The 27430-nt window shown below is 55.2% G+C and overlaps 1 protein-coding gene and 1 non-coding gene across 2 annotated transcripts; one reads left to right on the top strand and one right to left on the bottom strand.

Annotated features, from left to right (window-relative positions):
* Window positions 1-4341: 4341 nt before the first annotated feature.
* Ehd1 (EH domain containing 1) lies at window positions 4342-26608 on the bottom strand. The gene is made up of 5 exons (XM_076847514.2): window positions 25942-26608; window positions 21870-21967; window positions 9475-9887; window positions 6849-7013; window positions 4342-6411 (listed from the first exon to the last, which is right to left on the bottom strand). The coding sequence occupies exons 1-5, from the start codon at window positions 26343-26345 to the stop codon at window positions 5887-5889; spliced, it is 1605 nt and encodes a 534-aa protein (XP_076703629.2). The 5' UTR covers window positions 26346-26608; the 3' UTR covers window positions 4342-5886.
* Trnaa-cgc (transfer RNA alanine (anticodon CGC)) lies at window positions 18971-19046 on the top strand. The gene has a single exon. It is a non-coding gene; the product is annotated as a tRNA-Ala (tRNA).
* Window positions 26609-27430: the final 822 nt, after the last annotated feature.

The following is a 27430-nucleotide window of genomic DNA, read 5'->3' on the forward strand; positions in this document are numbered from 1 at the left end:
CATGCCAGGAGGCCCATGGCCAGCTCAGAAGGGGTCAGTGAATGAATGAGTCCCTCCACCCCAGAACCTGGCCCCCAGCCGGTCTGAGCAGTCACACCACTGTCTTTCCTCTTCCCAAAGTGTCCTCATTCAAAAGCCTCCTTCATGGCCACTGTTTCCCAGAGGCTGAGGACAGTAGGAGATGTCTGCTGCCGGGCAGCCCTCACCTACCTCCTAAGCCCCTTTGGTATGGAGGTGCTGGCACCAGCCCTCCCCCAGCCTTGGGCAGAGGTCATGATGATAACACCTTGCATTCTTAGGTGCTTCTTAGCATTTCAAAGTGACTTCAGATCTCTTATCTCCACAAGAGCCCAGGCAGGAGAGTTCTGATTACACTCCTTCACAGATTAGCATGCCAGTGCCAGCCCTGGGCTCCTGCCCTCAGTCCACACCCTGCCTGAGTGCCTGGTTCCCTGCTTAGGTCAGTGCCTGGCAGTAGATGGGTACTGTATGGTACCTAAGTGCTGGGGCCAGGAGACGGGGAAAGGCCAGAGCATAGGCTTCTGCAAACAGCCTTTGATGGAGAAAAGATCGATTCAGCAATCCAGGCCCAGCAGAAAGAGAAGTTTCCAAAAAGGGGAGAAGGTTGCTCACCACAGGGAGAGGCTCCCAGAGCCCAGGAGAAATGAGCAGGGACCCCAGGTCTTCCGAGCCCCAAACCTGGCCCTCTGGAGCTGGAAGGAGGCTCAGACACAATGCAGCCTCCAGGGTCTGCCACCTCCAAAATTCACATTGCAGTCTTTGTGAGGCTAGTTCTGCGGGGCGCCCTCTCCCAAGTTTCAGATTCAGTTTTTTTTTTTTTGTTTTTTTTTTAAGATAGAAAGAGAAAGAGAATTTTTTAATATTTATTTTTCAGTTTTCAGTGGACACATCGTTATTTTATTTGTTTGTGGTGCTGAGGATCGAACCCAGCACCCCGTGCATGCCAGGCGAGCGCGCTACTGTTTGAGCCACATCCCCAGCTCAGAGAGAGATTCAGTTTTATTGGGGGGGCTGAGGAAGAGTCCCCCAGCCTGGTCTCTGAAGCTGCTGAAAGCTGCTGCCCTGCTCTGAGCCACAGGAAGTATGGTGCCCACTCCTATCTGAGGGGAGCAGGGAGCAGACAGCTGGCCGCAGGGTCCTGCAGCCCTGCCCACTGGGGCCCAGGTATGTGGTCTTGGGCAAGTCCTGTCCCCGGTCTTTGGACACATTTGTGTATAATGGAGAACCGCACCTGCTGAGTGTGAGGGACTAATGAGGCCCATGTATGGCGACCACTGGCTCCTCCCGTGTCTCTCTAGGAGAGCCGGGATTTGGAGTGGGGAGCTCAGTGCACCTGCTTTTGCTGCTTAGGCACCTCGTTCTGGTTTGAAGGTGTATGTTGGGGGATTAGGGGGCTGATGGAGCTGGCTAGGTTGAGCAGCCACTAGTCCCCACCCCAGTCCTTGGCAGCCCCATCCCACCAACCCCAGGCACTCCAGGGGTGTGTCCTTTGAAATGTCCAAAGCTCCAAATGGGTGGACATATGGTGGTTTTGTCATCCTGGGTTTTCTTCCAAAAACCTTCCCCTGGCTGCTTTAGCGCGCCATAGGGGCTCCCACGCTCGCCCAGCTGCAGCCCCATGTGGTTTTGCAATTAATGGTCCCTCTGGGTGCACAGGAAGCCCAGCCCTGAGCCCCCTTGGCCACCACCCCTCTGGCCCATGGGCGCCACCAAGTCTGAGCTGCTTCAGGGAAGGGTGGGACCCCTTGTTTTGTTCCTAGCGTTGGGTGGGGCACTGCCTCCCCAGACTCCACCCTCCCTCCTCCCCTATAACTGCCCCAGGTGTTCAGCAGAGGAGGCCACTGAAGGTGGATATCCTGGGGACTTTGCCTCCATGAGCATTTGGAGTCTGAGGAAACAGGCTCATGAGGCAAAAGCCCTGGCCCGGCCCCAGAGTGACACAGCTGGGACTCAAATACAGGCTGTCACCCAGGCTGCCCTCTAAATGCTACTTGGCTTTTTAAGATTTTTGTTATTAGTTTTAAATTTTTTGTAGTGCGGGGCATGAAACCCAGAGTTCCGTGCATGCTAGGGAAGTGCTCTGCCACCGAGCCCCAGCCCTAGCCCTGGCAGTGACTTCAAACACAGCAGGTATGGTGGCTGGGTGTCATCTCACCAGCTGGCCTTGGACAAGTCCTATGACCAGAATAATTGAGATAAAAACAGGGCCCAGGGGTGGATTTGTAGTTTTTTTGGGTTTTAAGGAGAAGAAATGTTGATTCTGAATTAAATTGTAGAAGGAACCTCACCAGACCAAACAGCCACTGTGGAGGGCAGTGGTAAAGCCCTTGGCCCCTGGGTCCTGGGCTCTGAGGCGCTGCATGGGTAGGACAGTGGGGTGGTGACAGATTGTTGCAGAGGTCTCTTATTCTAGGGCTCAGAAAGTGAGAGCTTCCTTTGCCCCAGCACAGCCTCCCAAGAGGGTCTTCCCACCAGGATCCTGGCTGCGAAGGAACCGGAAAGGAGTCGAGGGATGGGGATGGGGGGCGGGTCACCAGAAGGGTGACCACACCCTGATCCACATCCATTGGCCCTTCCTGAACTCCCCTTTCAGCTTAAAGAGGACCTCAATCTATGCAACCCAAACCAGGCCTGGGAGCTCTGGGGCAGCCGTGGGGTGGGGCAGACGCTATCTTTGTCCTTCCTTCAAGGCTCAGCTCATTTCTTGACAGCCTGGGGGGGGGGGGTTCACTGCAGTGTGTGTGGGGGGCGGGTGTGTGCTGAGAGTGGACATTGGACGCGCTGCAGAGCCCCGTGGATACAGTGGCCCAATGGAAGAGGGCAGGCCTGGCCATTCCCCAACTACATTCCAGGAGAGCTCTTGGGGTCTGTTTTCTTTGACTCTTGACAGCTTAGTCCACTTCCAAGCCCTGGGTGGGAGAAGGGGACCACAGCATTTCATCTGGGCTTCTGGAGCCTGAGAATAGCTACAGTCAGGAGTGGGCAGGTAGGAGCTTTTTTTTTTTTTTTTGGTACTGGGAATTGAACCCCGGGGGGCACTTTACCATGGAGTTGCCCTCTCAGTCCTATTTATTTATTTAGGGTACTAAGGATTTAACTCACAAGTGTTTTACCACTGAGCTATACCCCCCAGCTTTTCAAATTATTATTTGGGTACTGGGGATTGAACCCAGGGGTGCTTAACCACAGGGCCACATCCCCTGCCCTTTTTATGTTTTATTTTGAGACAGGGGCTCACTGAGTGCTTAGGGCCTATGGAGTTGCTGAGGCTGGCCTTTAACTCGCGAGCCTCCTGCCTCAGCCTCTGTAAAGGGAACTTTCAATGGGAAACACTAAAAAACAGCGTGGAGCTGGAGAGAACTGTCTGAACCTGCTGTCGAAGCTGAATGTCTTGGACTCTTCTGCTGTGAAGGGGGAAGGCAGCCCTCCCTGGATTCTGAATGTTTAGGAGAACGTAGCTCATGGTCAACCTACACAAGAGGTGACTGAGTGACATGGGAGGTCTAGCAAGCTTGGGGCACTTTGACTCAGAGCTGGGACAGATAGGGTATAGCGGCTGGGCCCCAGACACATCCTCAACCCTCCAGATAAACACCTGTTTACTCTGTCCTGGGCCATGTTCACCTGGAGCAGTCTCTCCCCAGCTGCACCTCCAGTCTGCACCCACCTGGGGCACGGTCACTGCCGATTTGTCGCCCTTTCCTTTGCTGGTACAAACAGGCCTTCTATCTGTGACATCAGCTGGCCCTTCTGGCCCCACCCAGAGCTGTGTGGATTGTCACCTTGTCTGCTTTGTCTGTCTTGAGCCGCCTTCCCTGTCTTTATACAGCCCTCAGGGTGAGCATGGAGCCAGGCTGGGGCTGGAGCCCAGAAACCCCTGTTTACGGAACCCCTCCAGGTGCCAAGGGCCCCAAGGGCGCCCACTTGTCTGCCTCTGAGGTGGAGCCCAGCATGAAGTGATGCTGTGAAGGTGGCGCGCAGAGGGGCCCACCTGGCCCAGGTCGCCTGGCTCTGCCAGCTGTGTTAGCCCCACCAGAATAAGTTCCTCAAGCTCAGCCCCCACCCAACAGGGAAGCAGGCCTCAGCTCCTCCCCAAGCCCCTTTCCCTACTCTAGTCTGCAGGACCCCGTTAACAGGAGGCGGCATTTTCTATAGTTAGTGGACTGGGCAGCGGTGGCCCTCTCGCCCTGGCAGGCTGCCCAACCTGTCCCTGCCGGAGTCTTGGTCCCCCAAATGCTCTGCCAGTGGCCCCTGGGTCCCAAGTGGGAGGAGTCTGGGGCTCTTGGCCCTGAAGAGACAACTGAGCACCAGGAACCAGCGTCGGCACAATGAAAACTTTCTTTAATGCAAGGAAAACAGTCTCCAGTCTGACACGTGCCCCCAGGTGAGTGTGAACAGGTGCCCTTACCCAGGGAATGCCAGCGGGGCAGTGAGGGCGCACCTCACCCATCCTCACCCGACACCACACAGGATGAAAGGCAGGCCAGGGCAGTGGGGGACGGGCCAGCAGCAGTACTACGGTGGGCAAGCGGCTCCCTGAAGCCCACCTGAGCACAGGAGGCTGCTCCACCTGCCCTGGCCAGCGAGAGCATCCAGGTCCCCAGGTCCCCAAGGCGGCACAGAGTAAGGTGGCTGCACTGGCTGCCTGCTGGCTCTGGTTTTATTGCTCATTTTGGGGCTGTGGGGTCCATCTGAGGAGATCCAGGTCCTGTGTGCCCCCCTTTGCTCAGGGGGAGGGGGAAGGTAGGGAAGGGAGAGGAAAATGGGGTGAAGGGGCTGGGTTTTCCCCTGGTCCCTGCTGCCTGGACAGGAGGCCAGAGCCGCAGGCTTCCTTTCACAGCCCCAAACCACACCAGGTCACAGGGATCCTCCACCCACCTCAAGAAGAGTGCCAGGAGGCTCCAGCAGGCCAGAGAGCGAGCCAGGGCCATAGTTCAGACACCTCTGGGCCAGAAAGCAAACCTGGGCCACTGAAAGGTGGCTCTGACCTACTCCTACCCCTAATGGCTCTTGGGTGAAGCTGCCCCAAAGCTGGACTGTGGGCAAGAGAGACAAAAGTCCCAGCTTTTGAACTAGTTATGTGGAAGTTTCTGAAAACCTGGTCAAGTATGAAAGGTGTCCCTTCATAGAACAAGACCTAGCTTACATGTTCCTGGAAGGTGCTCACTCCTCCCTGCAGCCCCCTAAAACAACAGAGGCGGCTGGGCTTTGCACCTGTGGCCGCCACACCGTAGGGCTGTTGGATTGGGGGTGTGAGGGGCAGGGGTGGGGCATGGGCACTGGGAGCCCAGGCTGTCCAGGCCCGGCGGGGAGACACTAGACTGGCTCACCCCAGGAGCACAGGCTTGGGGCAGAGCTGCTGCTCGACGCCATCCCGTCTGGAAACACAGGAACCTGGGGCTCTTGTCTATTCGGCGGCCCCTGGTGGCAGCTGCCAGACCATGAGCTGAGGCGGGCCACGCGGCCCAGCACCCTGGGGTCAGCTGCTATGGTGGCTAGCCAGGGCAAGAGTAAAGGCTGGGACGGAAGAGAGGGTGTGTGTGCATGGGCTGTCGGACAGAGGAGGAGGCAAGAAAGAAGGCTGCCTCTAACGTTATATATTAAAAATATCCATAGTTCTTGTGCACAAAATTCCATCATTCACATCCGAGCGTCACCCCACCTCCCCCAACGGGCCCAGGAACAGCCTTAAAGAAAGATGGTGGTCTTCCTGTTTGAGAACTGAGGAAACACCGCTCAGTCTTTATGGACCTTGAAAGGTGGTGACCCTTCCCCTCCCCCAATCTCTGCCTCCCAGGCCCCGCCCACCTGGGCAGGCACAGAGGGTGGGCAGGACATCCGGGTGGCCCTGCATGGCCGGGGCGGTCACTCATGCCTGCGCTTGGAGGGCGGGACGAGGTGCGGGGGCAGGTCAGCGGGCAGCTCGTGGCCCTCCAGCTTGACCTTGATGAGGTGGTTGGCCAGGGCGAACTCCTCGTCGTCCAGCAGCCCGTCCTTGTCCACGTCGGCCAGCTTCCAGATCTTCCCCAGCACCGTGTTGGGTAGCTTGGACTTCACCATCTCCTTCTTGGCGTTGGCTCCTGTGATCTTGCCATTGACAGGTGACAGTGTGTAGAAGATCTCATCGTAGGTGGGCTTGTCCTTGCCCACTACCCACTCAACGTCGTCGATGCCCTCACCGGCCCCCTCGCCATAGCCGTGCCCAAAAGGCCCATTCATGGTGCCATCGAAGGCGCCGCCCTTCACGGCCTGGGAGGGCATCAGGGACTCTTCCTGGCGCACCATCACCATCAGTCGAGCAATGTCGTTGGCAAGCATGTCGTCCACTGTGTCCAGCAGCTTGGGCTTCAAGGCCTGGAACTTGCTGAAGTCCTGGGTCTGCAGTAGTTCCTAGGGTGGAGGAGAAAAGAGAGGGCTGGGTGGGGCAGCGGCCCTGGCTTCACAAGGAGACAGACCAGGTTTGGGGGCTGGGGTGTAGCTCAGGGTAGAGCGCTTGCCTATCGCGTGTGAAGCCCTGGGTTCTGAACCCAGAACCGCAAAAACAAAACAAATACAAAGGAGGCAACCAGTTCCTTGCTGACCGTCCAGCACTGTGAGCCCTGGCTCGGCAGCACCCTCCAGGAGTCAGACAGGATGCCCAAGGGCCCCACCCCCTGCTGAGTCACCACATTCCCCTCCTTGGTGTCACAACCTAGGTCAACCCTGACTCAGGTGGAGTGCAGGTGACTAACCCAGCTGCGTCTGTCTGGGGAAGCACTACCCCCTGCAGCCAGGATTCCCTCCAGAGCCAGCACCCTATGCTCTGGCCTTTCTCGGGGCGGCCATACCTGCATCTTGCGGAGGCTCGGGAAGTCTCCGGGGGAGATCTGATGCTCCCGCTCAATCTTCTGGTAGATCTCACCCAGGTTGTTCACCAGTTCCTTCTTCTTGCTCTCTTTACCAAAGACGTTGGGCATCTCCTTCTTGAGGGAGCTGATGATGTAGGCATGGACCTGGGTGGGCAAAAGGGCTGGGCGTCAGGGGCTTGCTTGGCATGTGCCCTGGCCGCCCAAGAGCCTTCAGGAATGCAGCCAGGTACCCGCTGCTCACTGCCTGGGGGCAGGAAGGCAGAGGGGCCGGGGTCACACTCAAAGCTGCTGTTCTACCATAGGATTCCTGGGTCTAGGGATGGACACATTTTGGCAAGAGGCACAACCCCTCCCTGCCATGGGGACAGAGGAAAGGAGGGTGCACTTGCAACAGAAGGCAGATGATGTCCTGCATAAGTCATGATGACAAGTGTTGCCTGTCAACAAGAGAAGGCCACCAGCCGAGCACTGAGAGGCGCCACGAGGCACTGCACACCCTCCCCTGAACCTCGGGCCAGGAGAACTCAGTCTCTTCCAGTGAGCTCAGAGCACCTGGAAGCCTGGCCCAGGAGCAAGGTGCTCAAGGTGCTGAGGGCAGAAGCGGGCATGTAATGGGGCAGCAGAGGTGTCCCAGGCCCCCGTTCTGCCTGTTTCTCTTTGGCCTCAGCTGCCAAGGCAGGGGAGGCGAGTGTTCCCTGCAGAGCCAGGCAGTAGGGTGGGGGCGGGGCGGGGTGCGGTGGGTGTCCCTGCCTACAGCCTCAAATCTGTGCTGTGCTCAGGCTTCCCAAGCTCCAATGCAGTCCCAGCTCTGCTATGCGCACCACCAGCCTCGGGATGACTGAGGACTAGAAGGACCCACGAAGGACCCACAAAGGCTTTTTCCAGCTGCTGCGAGGTTCTGCTCAGCTTCAAGCCTTGCTTACACATTTCCCAATTAAGGGCAGCCACCTTTCATCTGCCGCCTGCTCCAGGCCGGTTGCACTGGTGCCCCCACCAAGAGCAGCCCAGCCCTCAAATCGCTCAGCCCTGCCAAGTGAGGTCCAGTCACACAGGGCTGCTGCTGGCGGCCTCTCCCCTCCCGTGGCCATTCCAGCCCATCCAGCGCACCCCACTCAGTCCCAGTGGCAGCTCCCCCAGCTCTGGGGCTGGTATCCGGGATCTCCCAGGGAGGCTGTAGCAGGTGGGTCACAGCCACAGACACCACTCTCCCAGCACAGGCTAGTGCTAGCACCCAGGAAAAGGAAGCAGCCACAAAACAGCAGGTGTGGGACAACACTAGAGACCCCGGGGCTTTCCAGGCTTATGACTAGACAGTTACAAGCCATCTCTGAGGGCAGGGAGTCTGGCCTGCCCTGTTCTGCCTCTCCCTGATGGAGGCTGAGCAGGCCGAGGCTAGGGCCGCTCTCTGCAGCCTGGGGAAGAGCAGGGTCAGGGCCGCCCCTCAGCTCAGGCTCTTCTTGGTCCTTTGAGACCATAGGCTCCCACCTCAGAGCCAGCTCTGCTCATGGGGAGTCCTGGGTATCTAGAAAAATGAAGAGCCCTGTACCCTCCCCAGAGCAAGTTTCTGACAAGTGCTCACTGGGGACACCAATTCTGAGCTGAGCATGGTGGCCTCACTTAGAATCCCAGCAACTTGGGAGGCTGAAGCAAGAGGACTGAAAGTTCGAGGCCAGCCTGGGCAACCTGGTGAGACCCTGTCTCAGAAAAAAAATATAAAAAGGTCTGAATATGTAGCTCAGTGGCAGAGGGCTCCTGGATTCAACCCTCAATGTTACCAAAAAAAAAAAAAAAAAATCAGACATCCTAAAGTGACACCTTCTGCTCTGTGCTTGAAGGATTCACTGGCGTGCTGACCCAGACTCTCACTCAAGCACTTGGCCAGGCACCAAGATCCCAAAAGCTCAAGTGACACAGATGTTGTGTCAGGTGCAACGGGCTCTGAGCTCCTCTGGAGGGTCAGGATGGTTTGTAGGACCTGTGTAGCCGCTGCCGCCTCCCGGGGTGTGGGCTTACGCACTGGTGCTCTCTCTGGGCTGAAGGCCAGTGCCTATCTCTTCACTAGCTACCTCTTGTCTCCTGAACAGCAGCTCCCACCTCAGTCCACCCCATGGCCCTCTGACCCCTGGGATGGCTCCCAGCTGTGGCCACGCAGCCCCCAGCCTACCTGTAACAGCACAGATGCTTGATGCTTGTTTTCATTTGTGCCTTGTTTTCCTTACAAGGCTGCCAAGGGCTGGCCCGGGGCTGGGTGCCGTCCCTACTACATCCCCAGTACCACCACCAGGCCGCGCACTATAACGAAGCCTGAGGGGCAGCTGTGGAGGCCTGAGCTATGTACAGCACACTCCATTTCCGGGGCACCTCCTTTCTTCTGTGGTAACTTCCTGTTTCCATGTTGAACACACATTCAGACTTTGACACAGGGAGGCACAACCCTGGGCTACACCACAGGGCCACAGAACAGTGGCTTGTAACACAGAAAGAGCAACACTGGTCTGGCTCTGCAGACAGCTGGGCTAGGTCTCAGGCAAACTTCCAGCCCCAGAGTCCCAGGCCCCTTGGGCCCCACCTGATGCTGTGCCCAGCCCCTTGCCCCAGGGTCTACCTTGGCCAGCCTGGCCCGCTTGATCAGGTCATTGAGCTTCCTGAGGGCAGCGTTTCGGGGCAGAGACTGGATGTCTTTGAAGAGGTCCTGCTCCTCGGCCTCGAAGAGCTTTCGGTTGTCGGGGATGAGCAGCGGGTGGGACCAGAAAGAACCAATGTAGACTCGGACCACCTCGGGGGTGTTGATGATCTTGCCCAGGGACCACATGAGGGCCCCGTACACCCGCATCAGCTGCTGCGTCTCGATCTGGTCAGCCTTGTTCAGTACCACGCGGATCTTGTCCTCGTGGTTCTTGAGTGCCTTGATGACCTCAGAGAACTCGTCGGAGATGTCCAGCTTGTGGGCATCAAAGAGCAGGATGATGCGGTCCACCCGCTCGGCGAACCACTCCAGGACCGCAGCAAAGTCGTAACCTGGGGGAAAGAGGGGTGAGGTCGGGGAGCCAAGGGCCCAGGCTGCCCTGTTGGCTCTTGGCCCTAACTTGGCATGGAACTGCCACACCCGGGGGTGCTCTTCAAGTCCCCAGAATGCAGGTATCTGAGCAGCACCGCTGCCCAGGACAGGGTCACTGAGTCTCCCCTACTTCGGCACCACATGGCCATACTCTTCTTACACAAGGCACCTGGCATGGATAGGTGCTCGCGCACAGGAAGCCACCCAGCCTGTTCTAAAGTGGGTCACGTAAGGGCAAGATGACCCTAGCAATGTGGCTTTGCACAGTAGGGCAGGAGAGATGGACCCAGGTGCTGCCGCCTGCCAACTGTGTGCCCACCAGCAGCGCCTGCAGTCTAGTGGCCACCTGTTCAGTGCTTATGTGCCAGGCTCCCTATTTTGCAAGAATTGCTCTTATTTTCTACATCAGGGGCTGGCAAACTACAGCTCAGAGACGACACAAGCCCCCCCCACCTGCTGTGTAAATAGCACCAGGGAAACAGCCACACTCATCTGTATGTCCAGGGCTGCTTTTGTCCACAACAGCAGAGCTCGGTTGTGACAGAAATCGTGAAGCCTGCAGAGCTGGTAATATTGACTTTCTGACCCTTCCAGAAAGTTTGCTGACCTCTGCTTTACATTGAGCCCATGGAGTGATGCAAACCACTTCCCTTTGTAGGTGTCAAACATTTCTCCCCCACCCCCACCCCCACCCCTGTGGCATAAGGGACGGAACCCAGGGCCTCACACACACTAGGCAAGTGCTCTGCCTCTGAGCTGCACTGCAGCCCTCTGAAGCATGTCTCTGTGATCAAGTGACTCTCCCAGACCAGCTCCAGCAATGAACCCTATTTTATGCTGTTTCTCACCAACCAATTAAGGTCCAATCAAACTCAACCAATTAAAATGACTTGTGCCATCTGACAGACTAACTGGAATTCTGCCACTTATAACAAAACTCTCTATTTTAAGCTGGATTTGTGGCTTCCAGGTTAAGCCTGCATTTTCCATCCTTCATTGCAACAGAAATAAGAAAAGGTGTAAAGAGCCCTTTTGGTTTTCTCCCTAGGGACTGGGATACAGATGTAATGGTAAGAGCAGAGTAGACACTTTGAGTTCAAAGATGGAAGCTGTGTGTTCCCGGTAGTGGGACTATTATTTTTTACACAAACCCCTGGGTATCTGACTTGGGCCATTCTGGAGTCTCCGCAATAGTGTTTTTAACTAGTATCTTATCTGATAACTATGTCTCTTCAAAATCTTTTTTTTTTTTTAATATTTATTTATTTGTTTTAGTTCTCCGCGGACACAACATCTTTGTTTGTATGTGGTGCTGAGGATCGAACCCGGGCCGCACACATGCCAGGCGAGCGCACTACCGCTTGAGCCACATCCCCAACCCATCTTCAAAATCTTTCCACTGCTTCCACTGATCCCAGAAGTGAAAATTTGCTTCTCACCTTTTAGGAACACTATGAGAAAGGCGGGTTGTGTATGGCAGCAGCCTAGAGTCCCCGGGGAATTTGGCATAGCCCACAAGGTGCCAGTCCTTCTCCTTGTTTTGCACCTGTGCCCAAGCCACCACAGACGTAGGCCAGCCCTTTAAGAACCACAAAGCACTTCCCAGAGAGCAGTCACAAACTCCTGAGAAGAAACCAGAGAAGCCCTTCCCGCAGATGCTCTATAGGAGGGGGCATGCCTGGGGCCCGCCCAAACAGCCCGCACCTGGCATTCCCCGTGTAGACCACATGGTACCTCCAACCACTGGTCTGACATGCATTCTGCAGACAAGAGGGACAGAAAGATGACAGGGGGAGGGAGCTCACAAAAAAGGACAACCGTCCAAGGAATGTGGATATGGCCCTCTCAGGCCTGCTCAGTGCTGCATTGCAGCCAGGCGGGCAGCTCAGGCCTTGGTGCCGTTTGTGTTCCCCATCCTGCCAGCCCTCCCAGCCCTCCCAGCCCTCCCAGGCTGGAGGCAAGTCCCCAGCCCGGCTGCTGGAGAGACTGTGGCTCCCAAGGCACTAGGCTACAGGTTTGCCACTGCGGGGCTGCCAGGGTGCGATTCCTCTCCCTAAGTCAACAATGTTCATGTTGCCAGGCCCCAGGTCAAGTGCACTTTAAGAGTTGCTGTGCCTCTCCCAATGCTGGGACAGCCAGAAAGAACACAGTCTCTGAAATAAGGTAGTTATGGACTCAACTCCCGGCTCTAGCCACTGACTGGTGACTTCACTTCTGAGTTTTACTGTATTGTATCTGCATGGTTTCTCTCTAGGCCCTACAGGCAGGATTAAATGAGGTAATGGGAGGGCCCCCCACAGGGACCTAGTAGGAAATGGCCCAACTGGGGGAGGGGGCGTGGAGTTCCCTGGGAACAAGGGACTGAGGGGCCTGGAATTCCATCACTGGTCAGGAACTCAGAGCTACCAGTGTTTGGCCTGACTTGAAGGTCAGAGGCCAGACTCCTTGAGGCAAGTCACCAAAATGTAAAGAAAATCCCAGATCCACCTCTTTAGTGACAGCATGGTTGGAGGGGGGCGGGGCTCAGCTCCCCAGAGCTGTGCTTTGCAACTCTTTGCTGCTGTAGCACCACAGGGACACGGCATGCTGACCAGAAGGCAACTCTTCCCCAAGCAGAGGTGTGCAGTAGCTGGGGCTGAGATTCAGTCTGGGCAGGGGAACCCGATCTGCTTCCGGAGGGCTCCTGCCAACAATAGCCAGGGCAGCAGAGTGCCCAGGTTCAATGTGCCCAGGTGTGGGAGCGCACTGAGCAAGTGCCAGGACACTACATGCCAGCTGACAGCCATCACAGGCTGCCAGTTCCAAAGTACAAGGCTGCAGGGACACCCTGGTCCCGGAGCAGGGAGCGGACACTCAGGGAATGAAAAGTCAGCAGAAGTTGGAAGGGATGGTGCTGCCCCAGGCCACAGGCCACGCCCCAGCTGACCCATGGGGCCACTTTTTGAGGAGTAGCTTTAGGGACACAGGCCAGCACTGAAAAATGAAGTCTCAGGAAATAATGGAGGCCTCTCACTCAGCAAAAGTGAGCCCAACTTCTCCCTCGTCACACTGTGTCCTCACCCCACCACAAGTGGGAACTAGAATCCACACAGCTGGGGACGCAGCGATGCCAAAACCAAGTTCCTGGGAACAGGGGCGCCCTGATGGGCTGTGCTCAGCCGTGTTGGATTTGGCTTGGCAGTCAGGACAGTGCCTGGGGAGCTGAGGTCACCCTCCCAAGTCCCACCCAGTTTGGCCTCCCTCCCCTACCTCTCGTCCACAGGGAACAAGAGTGGAGGAGGCCGGAGTCTGAATCCCAGCCCAACCCTGCCCCCACCCGGCCCACAAGCCCAGTTCCTGGCCAGCACCTAGGCAGGAGTCAAAAATGGAGCTAAGGCAATATTTTCACAGGTGAATAAAATTTCCTGTTTATTATGGAAAATGCTCACACTTTTGGTGGGAGGGAGCCACAGCGGCTGGCCAAGTACATCCACAGGTCACCTAAAAGGTCACAGCCCTCATGCCTGCACCATGTCATCAAGGGCATGTGACCACATGTCTGGACACCACCACCAGGCTCACCTGGAGCTTCTTGGCCCACCGTGCCTCACTGCCCTCTGAGGCACCTCTGTGGCTTGAGACACTGGTTTCCAGAGGCATGGAGGGCCACACCACACAGCAGCAGCACCAAGTGCCTGGGGTCCCCAACAAGGGGCAAGAACAGCAGCAGAACCCTCCATTCAGGTTGGTGGTGGGTGACAAGAACAGAAACACCCACCTGTCAGGCCACCAGCAACCCCAGCACGTGCACAGAACAAGCCTGCAGGCTCTGGGGCCAGCAGAGGTTGGCTTGGGTGTCCCCAGGCCCGGATGCAGGGGTGGAGGTGAGGTTTGTCCAGTTCAGGCCCAGGTGGGAGTGACAGAGCTGACACAGAAAACACGGCCCTTGGGGTAGGCTGGAGAGAAAAGTCAATCGGGTCAGTGGGGATTTAGTAGTAAAAGCCAGTGTCACCTCTGCTAAGGGACATGAGCCCCCGGGATAAGCTCTGGCCCCAAAGTCCTGGAACCTGGAAGAACAGACGCCAAGAGAAAGAAGCCAGTCACAGGCCACTTCAGACCCCACCTGAGGTCCCAGAACAGCCAATGCCAGGAGAAAGTGGGAGGGAGGGGCCGGGGAGGGGGGGAAGGGGGCAGGCGGGGTTTAGTGGAGAAATTCAATTTGGGGAGCTGAGAAGTTCTGGAGATGGACAGAGGGGCTGGATGCACAGATGTTAATGTCCCCAACGCCACGGAGCTGCACATGAAAAAGTGGGCGAAGTGGAAAATCTTATACATTAAATAGATTTTACCACAATTTAAAAAGAAAGAGAAAAAAGTCCTGGGAGTGGGACCTAAGGGTGAGCAGAGCTGCTCTGGACAGCCACGGCAGAGGCCCCGGCCACCTACAGCTGCCTTCCCACCTGGGCCCAGGAGAGGACGAGGGGGCTGCTCTACACACCCCTCCCTCTCCAAGCACCATCCCCTACTCAGGTGGTTCCAGCAGCTGGAGAGAGCTGCCTCACACATTCCCCAAGTTTCTAGAACATGAAACAATGGAGGGTTTGTCTCCAACTGACTCCCATTTCCTGCCATTCAAGCAGCATGAGCCTCAATATTCCTTGCCAAACCCCCCATCACACAGGTTCCCAACTCCCACAGGACGGAGATGGCACAGCCAAGCAGGGTCTCGCGATCTGGGACCCAGCAGCTTATAAGGACCAGCTCTGAAGCTCCCCACGCTCAAGTAGCACAGAGTTTAAACCAAGGCCCTCACCCTGGGGATTCATTTACTGGAAAGAAATGAAAGCCTAAGTCCATACCAACAGCTGTACACCAATATTTACAGCAGCTTTAGTCAAGTTTTGAATAAAAAAATACTCCAAAAATTTGTCCCCAAAAAATTGTCCCAAACTGGAGAAAGTTCAAGAGGTGAATGGGTCACAAATGAGAGGTCAGCCTGAGATGGGATGTAGCTTAGCAATAGAGAGGAAGCACGCCAGGGCCTGGTGTGGCTTGGTTGTGGAGCCCCAGTCTAGCATGTGGAGGCCCTGGGTTCCATCACCTGCACCTCAAATGATTTTTGTCTTTTTTTAAGGGAAAGGTTTTGGTTTTTGTTTTGGTATTGGGGGTTGAATCCACGGGTGCTTAAACCTGAGCCACAGCCCCAGACCTTTTTAGTTTTTAAGACAGGGTTCTCGTTAAGTTGCTTAGGGCCTTGCTAAGTTGCTGAGGCTGGTCTCAAATTTAAGATCCTCAGCCTCAGCCTCTCGAGTTGCTGGGATTATAGGTGTGTGCCACCGTACCCAGCTCAATATTCCAAAACACAGGAATGAATCTCAAAAGCATCAGAATCGATGAAAGAAGACAGACACAAAGGCCCTGCATTGTATGATTCCATTTACAGGGCATATCAGAAAAAGCAAACTTTAGGGACAAATGTCACTGTGCTGCCTGAACTGGGCACGAGTGACCACAGAGGACATAGGGAAGTTTTCGGGTGAGGGAAATTCCCTGTCCTGGTTGGTGGCAAACAGTTGCTATAATGAGCTGTACACTCCAAAAGGTGGATCTAAACATACAGAACGCAGACCTCAACACATCTGACCTAAAATAAGCAACAAGACAAGGCAGCAGAGGAAGGACAGATGGATTGGCATGTTGCAGGAATCAGGCAAGAAGTGGCAAACGGCGTTCAAACAGTGGGAGAAACCAGAGGAGATCGGCACTCCAGATTCTGAGTCCCCCTTACCAGTTTTCACAACATTTATAAGCTATCAAGTGTTGTAAATTTTCCAGTCTAAAAAGATACATGGTTGTGCACAAGGTTTCAAAAAAGGATATGTGGGGGGGCTGGGGTTGTGGCTCAGTGGCAGAGTGCTCACCTAGCATGTGTGAGGCTCTGGGTCCCATCCTCAGCACCACAGAAAAATAAATAAATAAAATAAAGGTATTGTGTGCAACTACAACCAAAAAATAAATAATAATAAAAAAGGGCTGGGGCTGGGGCTAGGGCTCAGTGGTAGAGCACTCGCCTAGCTTGCATGAGGCACTGGGTTCCATCCCCAGCACCACATAAAAATAAAATAAAGACACTGTGTCCACCTAAAACAAAAAAATAAATTAAAAAAAAAAAAAAAAGGATATGAAGGATATGTGATCATGTGTCCAAGTTTTCAGGAGGGAAGCGTGTTTACAAGGCAGAGTGCGATAAGGGCCTTGGCCTGGAGCCTTCATTCAAAGTGACATAGTTAGATCCCAGGGAAAGTTCTTTACAGTCCAAAAGGTAGGAGTCAATGGTGCTAATTAGGTTCCCTGAAAACCAGCCTGCTGAAAAGGGGAAGGGAGGAGAATTCTCCCTTTCTAGGCACTGATTTTCGCAGACAGTGTCCTTAGTTGATTTTGTATCAGGCCGGGGTCAGTTACCACGACAGCACCGGGCCCCACACTTCAACCCTGCGCTACTTCTAATCAACAGCCAGCTAGGTCACCCCAGAGGTCACCCAAGCCTCAGTTCCCAGTTTCTTCTCTGTAGCGGAAGACAGTAGTTCCAGTGAGTGCCTGGCTCTGCGTGAATGTCTGCTCTTATTTACTCTCAGGATTTGTATTTGGGACCCAAGAAGCCCAGATTCTGATGGGCGTGTGGGCAGGGATAGCTTCTGAGACGTGGAGAATGCCTGGTACCTCAAATAGAAACCAAACATTTGCAGGCCTTGGGCCAGCTGCTCCCCAGCCTGCCACCGGCTGGCAGCCTGGGGAACAGGTGCCAAAGCCAGCACAGCCTGGTACGCCGCCTCCACGGGCAGAGCTGGCTGCACCCCCGGCTGAGCGCTCAGCCAAACTTGCTGGGCAGAGAGGAGGAACGCAGGGGGGATGCACACCAGTAGGGTGTGGTGGGGGTCAAAGACTTTAGGGAGGCTGGCTATGGGCAGGCCAGGCCAGAGGATGTTCTGGAATCCAAAGGGGAACCCCAGCTGAGTCAGTGCCGCCCTGAAAATGCTCCTCAGGACATGACTCAGAAAAACAGCAAAATCTGGGAAACCCTGGAGCTTCTGGTCTCTTTACTATTAGTCAGGGGACACTTGGTGAACGCTTAACTGTGTGCCAGGCACCAGGGCGAGCGCCTCCTGCATGTCCACTTCTACACCATCCTCAACAACCCTAAGAGGGCTGTAATACAGTGAAAGGACTGCTGTACCTGGCACCATGATGTGGCCCCCAGGAGTTACAGTGACTCCTTGGGGCCAGTGCTGATCTGGATTGAAGCTTCTGGTATCATCTGTGCTGTATTTCCAAGAGGAACACAGCACTCAGCCTTGCCCCAGGCTTCTGGGCAACCCCTGGAGCAGCCTGTGGTTGCAGAACACTCTAGGGAAACTGGCCTAGAGGGTATCATCAGGTCACAGGGTTCTGGGCTGCAGAGCTGGAGTCTGATCCTGGGAACCCCTACCCAACTATGAGGATCAGGACAGTGTGGCGAAGCATGCAAACCAGGGACAGTCCGCAGGAGGGCAAGTGAGAACCCAGGGGGGACCTCCATGGATGGCCTGGGGGCAGCTTCCGGCTGGAGGCAGGAAACAGGGAGAAGATGCTATTCAAACCCCAGACCTCGGGTCCCTTCCAGACTGAGCCTGACCTTGATTGGGGGGAGGCAGAAGGCAGCCTCTGTGTTTTAGGGAGCTTAGAACCCTGTACTATAAAGACCCAAAAGGGTCAAAGGTCCATCTGATCCAACTCTCAGTTACATTGCAGCATAAGCACAACCTGGCCAGGTTTGAATCCTGGGGCCGACCTCTGCTTGCCTGGTGTCATCTGGGGCTCCTTACTGATGTCCCTCAGCCTGTTTCCTCATCTGCACGGCAGCAGCTTCCTCGCAGGCGCAGCTGCTGTGGTGACTAGATGGGACGCTTTGCTGGGCAGTAGCAGCAGGAAGCCAGGCACTGAGCCAGCCAGGCTGAAGTCACACTGCCCCTGCCAACACAGCTTTCCTGGGAGAAACTGAGGCACAACAGTTACAGCTCAGTCACAGCTACAGAGTGACAATAGGGGAGGTGGGGGGCGCACTAGCCAGGCCCCTAACGGTGCCACCTGCTGCTGCCCAGAGGACTGCATGGAAGACCCTGCTCCCAGGCGCTGACTATGCAGGTGGTTGGTCATGGCTCTGGGAGCCAAGGGCACCTGCGCTGCTTGGCCAAGCTGCCCTTTATCAGTCACATGGGCAATACTCAGGAATGAACGCTGTCCTCACAGGCCACCTTTCTCCGCTGACAGAGGACAATGTTATCTTTAAAGTCACTCAGAAGATTAGCTGAACAGGCAAGAGCAGCTTGAGACCCCAAAAGGGGCCCCTTTTCTTCCCTGAGACAACTCTCAGGGGTCCCCAGCAGAGCCTGGGCGGTGTCCAGACTGCTCTGGGGCTACACAGGCCCCATCTTATCTCTGCAGACGATATTCCTGCACACATTAGGGGCCGTGGGGAAAGGGAAAGAATCAGGAGGGGCTGGCGGACAGGGTGGGAGTGGGAGCACGTGGGCTCAGCAATGCAACTGTGTGAGCAACCCACAGGACGTTCTGTTTTCCAGGGAACAGACGACAGACTGCAGCAGTGTGCCACTGTCCAGCCCCGCCTTTGCCTTGGGCCTCTCTTTCTGGGAGGGAAACACCTGTTTTCTATGCTGCCAGCAAAGGGAGCCCAGAAGGTGCTGCCCTGCCCTGACTTCCTCTGCCGCACTGGGCCACAGGAGGCCTTCATGAGACGAGGGACAAGGTCTCCAGGAAGTCCTCCCCTCCTGTGATCTCCTGGGGTGACCACCTGGAGTCCACATCCAGCAACTCCGGGGATGTCAAGTAATAGTCCTTCTTTCAATGATAAAACACCCAGCCTCAAATCCTAACTGGGTAACGTACAGTAAGTCACATTTAAGTCAGGATCTCTGGAGTTATGGAGAGAAAGGAATGGTCTAGAAAATGGATTGAATCTCACTATTTCACAGTGACAGCCGTCCTCCAATCAGAGGGATGCACTGGGGCTGGGGATGTAGCTCAGTTGGTAGAGTGCTTGCCTCGCATGCTCAAGGCCCTGGGTTCAATCCCCAGCACCAACAAAAAACAAGAGTGATACCCTAATCTTTCAGCACCCTTCTTCTTCCCAGGGTGCAGTAAGGGTACCTTCTGTAGATAAGGGGGCTCTGGCTACAGAGACCCAGAGGCGCTTCATGTTTCACCTAGCAGACACAGGAGGCCCCACAAGGCAGGCATCTGTCTCCTGTTGGCTCTCTCCTCCATGTGTTGCCTGCATAGGCTACTTGAGGCCAGAACTGCCTGGCACATAATGTCCTTCTAACCCCATCAAAACACATTGCCGGGCTGGAGATATAGCTCAGTTGGAGAGTGCTTCCTTGCATACATAAAGCCCCAGATTCAATGCCCAGCACCACACAAACACATCCAAAAAAAAAAAAAAAAAAAAAAAAAGTTTGTCAAGTGACCAATTAGCTACAGAAATTCAATAAAAAATAAAAACATTGCCAAGAAGGGTGCAGGGGGTACATGCTTTAATCTCAGCTACTGGAGAGGCTGAGGCGGGAAGACAGAAGTTCAGGACCAGTCTGGTCAACTTAGACCCTCTCTCAAATTGAAACTCTAAAAGGGCTGGGGATGCACCTCAATGGTAGAGAGCTTGCTGGCAATCAAGAGACCCCGGGCACCATCTCTAGTATCGCAGGGAAAAAAGAAAAGAGCAAAACAAAACCCATGGGCTGGGACGTAGCTCAGTGGTACAGCATTTGCCTTGCATGTCCTAGAGAGAACGAGTCCAGACCACGTCTCTCTCCCCACAGGAAAGGAGCAGGGAAGGGGTACATCCCAGGGGACAGAACCGGGGATTCAAGTCCAAGCTGCTCATCCTAAGCCCCAAGGGCACAGGCTGAAGTGTCACAGACCACAGAGCAGGCAAATGTCACGGCACCAGGGAAACAGAAGCTACTGAACCCTTTTATTAGGTAACAGGAGCCAGGAGAGACCCACATCAGGCCCTAAAGCCACACCAACAATGGCATTCTAGAGGGATAAACCTCTTTTGGTGAGTGGCTATCCCTGTCCTACACTGTATGCACACTGCCACACAGTAAGGCCCTCAGCCTACTCCTAAGGCCTCAAAGGCCAGGACACCTCAGCCCCGAGGCATGTTGTGAATGGACTCCTGCTGCAGTTCCTGCTCTTAAAGAGTAACTTATTCAAACTTGCCTTGCTCTGGCCAGTTATAGGGCGTTGGCTCATTAGGCATTTTCTTAAAATCAAGTTGGAACAATAATACCAATAAGAAGGAAGAAGATGGGCCCTGGCTACTTTAGAGGTATCCCCAAATCTGCTCCCCTTAACTCCTAGAAGCATCACTCCCACCAGGGTTACAACCTAAAAGCAAAATGGGCAGCTCTCAAACCCGATTAGAGAGATGCTTCTTGCACGTCCGAGGCCAATCTAGTCTCAGCAACTTAGCAAGACCCTGCCTCAAAAAATTAAAAGGGCTGAGGGTGTAGCTTAGTGGTAAAGCTTCCCTAGGTTCAACCTTCAATTAAAGAAAAAAACGGACACAGTCTTAATGTGTCTGATGCAACATCACACTGGCTGGGGCCTGCGAGGACAGAGAACAGAGCTTCACCCCTCAAAGCCACAGCAGATCCAAGCACCCCGAAGCCCAGGTGGCTGGCTTCACCTGCAGGCTCCCCACTGTGGGGCAGCCAGGAGGGCAAGGGGCACAGGGGAGCTGTGCAAGTTAATGATAAACCGGTCAACCCTTCCTCATTTCATTTTCCCCTCTGCAGCTGCAGATTTCCCCTCCAACCCCAGCCCGCCCTCATGGTCCTTCCAGAAGGCACTCACTCAGGCCCTATAGTGGGTGTCCACCTTTAGGGGCGGGCGACAGTGAGCAATGTGACCCAGGCCAGACACAACCCGAACCAGGTCTTCAAATGAGCATGGCAAAACTCAGACAGGAGTTGACACAACTGGATCTAACCCTGGGCACGAAACCTACCCCCTCACCCGCCTACACCCCCGCCCCTTGCCCTTGCCCCCATCCCCGCACCTCAGGGCAGTTGCTGACTACACAAGCTAAGCAAATTTAAGCAAAATTTTATGAGCCCTAAGAAGTTCACTAGTTCTGCTAGTTTCTCTTTCGTCTGGCAGGCTCACAGTCCTACTGGGCTTACTAGAACTCAGAAGGCTCTAGGAGGCAAAACTTTGAAATGCTGATGGAAGCAAGTAAGCCCCTAGAGGCCAGTCAGCACTGATAGCTGGGCCACCTGAGCACAGGGGCAAATAACCCAGCCAGTTATCCCTGCTACCCCACTGCATGGCCTGAGGCCCCAACTGCCCTGTCTTCAGCATGCTCCAAGGATTCAAAAGCAGCCAGTCACAGGGAATGGGCAGGGGCCTCACCTTGGCTGCTCCTGTCACTTGAGTACAGGGAGAAAGGGAAGAAAGCGGCAGCCTGGAGATAAGAGGCTAATGTGTGTGTGTGTGATGCTGGGGATTGAACCCAGGGCCTTGTGCATGCGAGGCAAGCACTCTACCAACTGAGCTATATCTCCAGCTCTCCTTTAAATGTTTTTAAAAACCCTGCCAGGCACCTACTTACAATCCCAGTGACTCGGGAGGCTGAGGCAAGAGGACTGCAAGTTCAAAGTCAACCTCAGCAATTTAGCGAGACCCTAAGCAACTTAGTGAGACCCTGTCTCAAAATAAAAAAATAAATAGGGCTGGGGCTGCGGATCAGTGCTTAAATGCCCCTGGGTTCAATCCCTGATAGAAATAAAAGGAAAACGCTGGGGTGGAAGACACCTGAAGGAATCCCGGCAACTGGGCAACAGATATCAGCTGAGGTGGTCGAGGACACTGGCACCTGGCTGCAGCCTGGATCTGTTTACCTCTGCTGATGCGCTGCTTCTCTCCGGAGAGGATCCCGGGAGTGTCAATGATGCTGATGCTGTCCAGGACCGGGTTGGGCAGCTGGGCACACATGAACCTGCAGAAGAGCAAGGCCAGAGAGCGCTGTCAAGGCAAGGCTGTTGATGCTCCAGATGCCACAGGGAGGGCGTTCTGGCCTCCGCTGTCTCCACGCTGGCTTCCTTCCCAGAAGCAAGGAACATAAGGAGGTGTCCTATCATCTTATTTTCCAGAGGTGGCCAACAAACTGGAAAAACTTTTTTTTTTGGTGTTGGGGCTGGAACATGGCCAAAGCCTTGCACAGGCTAAGCACGGACTCTACCCTGGAGCCATGCTCCCTGCCCCCACCAAGTGGACATACTTTCTCAACTGGAAATGTAACAGTAGGCTCCAAATGACCCACAGCAGTGTTTCTGTCACAGCTGCTCCCTGGCCACCACCCCGAGTTCCAGAATCCTACTTCCCAGTTGCTGACTTGTTAATGACAGCCGAGAGCCTAGGTCACCACTCAGTTCAGAAGGAAACAGACGCTTGACACGGAGACCTTGCCATTCCATATTACAATGTTCAACTATTTGGCTGGAGTCCCACAGAGTGAAGAGGGATGGTCTCTTCCCATTGCTGCAGGGCCAGTGCTCCCCTTTCACCCAGCTGCCTGGATGAAGGGGCGGCAGTGGGCTGCCAGTAAAGACTGGGGGAGCACACAGGCTGGCTGACAGCGGGGAGGTCAGCAGACACATCATGCTCTGAAGTCAAAGTGGGCACAGTCACCACAGGCTGGAGACTCCTTGGGGGAGGGATTAGCTATGCTGCCCAATTTCCACACTGGGCTTAGAACTACCCAGAAGAACAAAGGTGATCTCAACTGACAGCAGGATTCTTTACAGAAAAGAATCCTTTAAGAACTTTCTAAAGGGACTAGGGATATAGCTCAGAGTGCTTGCCTCACATGCACAAGGTCCTGGGTTCAATCCCCAGCACCAAAAAAAAAAACCTCTCTGAACACCCAAACACAGCAGCGCACGCCCATAGTTCCTGCCGAGGCTGAGGCAGGAAGGACCATGATTTTGAGGCCAGCATGGGCAATGCAGCAAGACCCCATCTCAAAATAAAAAGGGCTGGGGATGTAGCTCAGTGTACAGCACCCTTGGATTCAATCCTTAGCACCATAAACAAACCAAACTTCTCTAAGAAAGTACTGTGAGCAAAGGAAATCCTATTGTCCAGCAGGACACAGGCACAGAGCTGCCCTTCCAACAGTGAGGAGGATTCAGGACTGATTAGCTCCTCCTTGTGGCCCCATCACCCAAGTAACTGGTGGTCCACAGGCCAGCAAGAGGTGCCGTCTGTGAGTGCAACCAAGTGCAACCAAGCAAAACCAACTGACCCCCAAGGTGAGAAAACCTCAGACTTCACCCCTCCAAGGCCAGCATGGAGCACGAGTGCCCTTCTGTACGCCCATCCTGGGTTTCTGCTCAAGAAGGGGCTCTCTGAAAGGGCTGAGAGAAGAAAAGGTGTGAAAGGAGGTCTGCCTTTGAGAAGCACCACATAACATACACAAAAAAGCCCCTACAGGGGCCTGGTGAGTGAAGGCACATTTGTAGGACTCAGGAAGAAGCTGCTCTGCTGCGACCGGGAGCGTGGTGGAGAAAAAGAAAGGCAGGTGGCAGGAAAGATGCTGGGTCCTAACAAGGAGACAGACTGGTCTCCCTGTACAAGTGGGTGGCCTGGTTATGCAACAGGTTTTAACCAGGCACTCTGAGGTCTCCCTGATTGTACCCTGTCTCAGTCTGCTCCATCTCCATCTGATTGTATTCTTAGAGCAGACACTCAGAAGGAAAAGGCCGGAAAGTCAAGTTCATGACTCAATGGGTCCCTTTAAGAGTGCTGGGAGAGGCTGTAACAGCCACAGAAAAGCCCCTTTTGTTGCACCCTCCCTGGCGGGCGGCACCCTGTATACCACACATCCTGACACAGCTTGGGCCTTGGCTGTAATTGATAAGGCCCCCTTGGTAGACTCCCGGCACTCGGGGACCCTCTGGAGATGAGGCGGTGGCAAAGCAGCATTAAGTGTGGATCTTGGGTCTAGTGGCACCCACACCATCAAAATGCCTATCTGACCAAAACTCCTAAGCTGTTCCTTTTTCAGGCAGAAGCATTAGTGACCACAGGCTTGTCTTAATGAGTGAACTCGAGAAATCAGCTGGGCAGTCTGAGCCTCAGTCTCCTAAATTAGTGAGGCAGGGGCTGCTGGGGTGGCATCCAGGATCCTTCCAGCTCTGAAAACTCTAGGTTTCTGGAAGGCAGAAAACAGATAACATGCTGGGTTTCTCCTTTTAAAAAAGCTCTCCCCTCATGATTGAATCAAGTGAAGACTTGAGGACAATGACCCACCCTGTCATTCCCAAAAGTTCTGCCTGGAAGCAGAAATCTAATGAGTAGATAACTTTCCAGTATAGCAGCCAAACTTTCCACAAGAACAAATGGCTCCCACCAGCTAAGGTCTGAGCCAAGTGCCTATCTACAGGCATGATAAAATGCAAGCATCCTTGAGAAAGGGGCCAGGCTAAGGGGACCAGCCCTTCAAGAGCCTGAGCCCAAAAGGCTACACTCAACCTGGCCCTGCCAACACCATGAGCATAGAATGGGAGCACAGGATTAAATGCCTGAAAGAAGCAAAAAGACACCAAAGGTCAGCTCAGGCAGGGAGGCGGGCCTGGTCAGGGCCTGGGCTCTGGAGCAAGCCAGCCTGCCCTGTGTGGCCACAGCATCTGGGCAGGAATGTAATCACACAGGGCGGAGACCTGGAAGGCAGGATTGAGATTCTTTCCTAGGCTCTTCCCCTGACACAGACTTCAGATATTCAAAGGCTTGGAGTCTCTGTGAAAGAGAGAAGGGAAGGGTCTGTGAAGTCTGGAGGTTTGTTCCCCTGGGGCCTAGGGATGCCTTGAATTCCTTTAGAGAAAAGTGTGACACTCCTTAGAGAGGAGACCACTGTTTTGCTCATAGCATTGTATGGGTCAGGATCTTGCAGGATCACTCTTTTAATAAGGGGGCAGGTCTCACCCATTTAACAGGGGAAACTGAGTTAGTCCATGTAGGCTAAGGAACATCCTAGCACATCTAAAGTGGGACTTAGGCCCAAATCTCATTTCAGGGTTCCTAGCATCACCACCTCCTGAAGCCTCTCAAGGCAGCAATGACCCATTAAGAGCTACCTTTGGGAGAAGTATTCAGAGTCCATCTGTCCCCTTCCTTCAAAGGGCTGCCACAAAGTCAGAAGGCCACAAAGGATCCTTCTTGTCCCTCCTACACAAAGCCAATGGTCCCAGGGGAGGCAGAGCAGAGACACACAACACCAGCAAATGAAATGGCCAAAAGCCTTATTGGGTTTTTCTAGGACACTTAAGAAACATCTCAGCCTAGCATGGTGGCTCAGGCCTGTAATTGCAGCAATTCAGGAGGATAAGGCAGGAGGATTTCAAGTTTGAGGCCAGCCTCAGAACTCAGTGAGACCCTCAGCAACTTAGAGAGATCCTGTGTCAAAAAGGACTGGGATGTAGCTCGATGGTAAAGCACCCCAGCACAACAGCCCAGGGGGACACAGATACACACACACACACACACACACCCCACATGATTTAAAAAAAAAAAAAAAAATCTCAGAGCAGGGAGAGATTGATTTGAATAACTTGGATGCGTCCAGTCTGGGGAAGAAGGTGGAAATCAAGAAAGAGAGGACAGCAATAACTCATCTTTCTAACCGGAACCCCGGCATTGCTTAAGTTGGGCTGGGGTCTGCAGGAGGGTTTGGGAGTTAAACTGATAATCTGGAAGATTCTGGGGGCGACAGAAGCCGTAGTAGTCCGAAATGCCCACTCCCAGACCTCCAGATGTGATTGGATGGGTTTTTCCGTGGGACTCGGTAGGACTCCTGTCCCTGGGAGTGGTCGTTCAGGGTCTGGTCGGGGCCTCAGAGACAAAGGATAGCGAGGGCGAGGGCCGTGAGAGGCCCAGGTCGCCCCTCGAGCCCCCGGGGCAAGGGAAGGATACCTGTTGAGGAAGGCGTTGCCGAAGGCGTTGAGCTTGCGGAAGGGGCGCCGCGGGTCAACGACGAGCGCGTTGCCGGGCACCACGCCCTCGGTGGGGCCGTGCATGACCGCGATAAAAGAGTCGGTGGTGGGCTCGGGCCCGATGCGCATCCCCGGGAAGTCCTGCTCGATCAGGTGTCGGATGAAGGTGGTCTTGCCCGTGCTGTACTGGCCCACGAGAAGCACCATGGGCTTGTTGTCGAAGTCAGCATCCTCCAGCGCGGGCGAGTGGAACTCGTGGAAGCGGTAGTGCTCTTCCAGGGGCAGCAGCTTCTGTGCGTACAGCTGCCGCAGCCCCTCCGCAACTGTCTGGAAGAGCTCCGGCTCCTTCTTGCGGCGGGCATCCTTGCTGACCCAGCTGAACATGCTGCGGGGAACGGGGCTGGCTGCTGCGGGGTAGACGGGCAGCTGAGAGCGGGGCGAAAGCGCACCGCCGAGGAGGGGCCGGCCGGCCGGCGGAGAGAGGCGGGCGGCGGCCGGGGGGGGGGCAGGGGGCGGGGAGCGGCCCGCACTGCGCAGGCGCACGGCACGGCTCACTGAGGCGCCCTCTGCCGAGTGGAGCGCGCCCCTCGCCGAGCGTCCTTTATAGGGTCGAGCGCAGCGATCCGGCGCGCCCCGCCGCCCGAGGGCCGGCGGGGAGGGAGAGGCAGAGGGAGGAATCTCTCCGGACCCCGCCCCCAGCTGCGTGCCACGTCCTCCCCTCCCCCGCCTTCCATTGGCTGATTTCAAATATCGCGAGCCCTGGGCCGGGGCGCCGTGGCAACTGCACCTGTTTCGCCCCGCCCTTCGCGGCGCGGACTACGGAAGTGCTGTGGTTGGGAAAGCCCGAGTCCGCAACTAGGTGGTCTCGGGCCGCGAGCCTTTCAAAGCCGATGACACCCCCACGCCCAGCCGGAGGGTTGCAGCCAGGCACCCCAGTTGCCTGACTTCGCGCCCCACTCGCTCTGTCTCCCGCGAGCCGTTCTCCCACTGGCTCAGTATCCCCAGAGGCCTTGGCGGACCCGGGGATCCCTGGCGCCTCCCCATCTCGTCCGCTTCCTCAACACCTCCCTCTCTTCCCCACATCTTTCATCCGCCCTGTGGAGGGAGATATGGGAAAGCGGTGGTAGCAGCCGAGGGAGCAGAGAATCCGGGGCGGGGGGTGATCCGGGATGGAGGGGGGGTGATCCGGGATGGAGAAGGGGTCCGTTGGGGAAAATCCGACCGGCCAAAAAAGACCTGGTCTCCCCCTCAAGCCTGCGGGTCTGGATTGGGAGATGCGCGCAGCAGTGGAGGACATAAACGACGTGACCCGCCGCCGGGAGAAGACAAGGCCTCTCCAAAGAGGCTACAACTGGCAGGGTGGAAGGGGGCGAGGAGGAAGTCGAAGCCCTCTGGCCACTTGGGTTTTGAGGAAGCGAAATCGGAAATTCCCTATGTGGGGCAACAATGAAATCTTGTGGGAACTTAGG

The sequence above is a fragment of the Callospermophilus lateralis genome, chromosome 2, assembly GCF_048772815.1.
Source record: "Callospermophilus lateralis isolate mCalLat2 chromosome 2, mCalLat2.hap1, whole genome shotgun sequence".
Lineage (NCBI taxonomy): Eukaryota > Metazoa > Chordata > Mammalia > Rodentia > Sciuridae > Callospermophilus > Callospermophilus lateralis.

What these genes read in the sequence shown, in the direction of transcription:
- Ehd1 (XM_076847514.2), bottom strand. Translation starts at nt 26,345, where the DNA reads ATGTTCAGCTGGGTCAGCAAGGATGCCCGCCGCAAGAAGGAGCCGGAG. An exon ending in GGCAACGCCTTCCTCAACAG is followed by an intron (nt 21,968 to 25,941) that starts GTATCCTTCCCT and finishes GCTCTTCTGCAG; the next exon opens with GTTCATGTGTGCCCAGCTGC. An exon ending in GAAGCAGCGCATCAGCAGAG is followed by an intron (nt 9,888 to 21,869) that starts GTAAACAGATCC and finishes TCTTTCCCCCAG; the next exon opens with GTTACGACTTTGCTGCGGTC.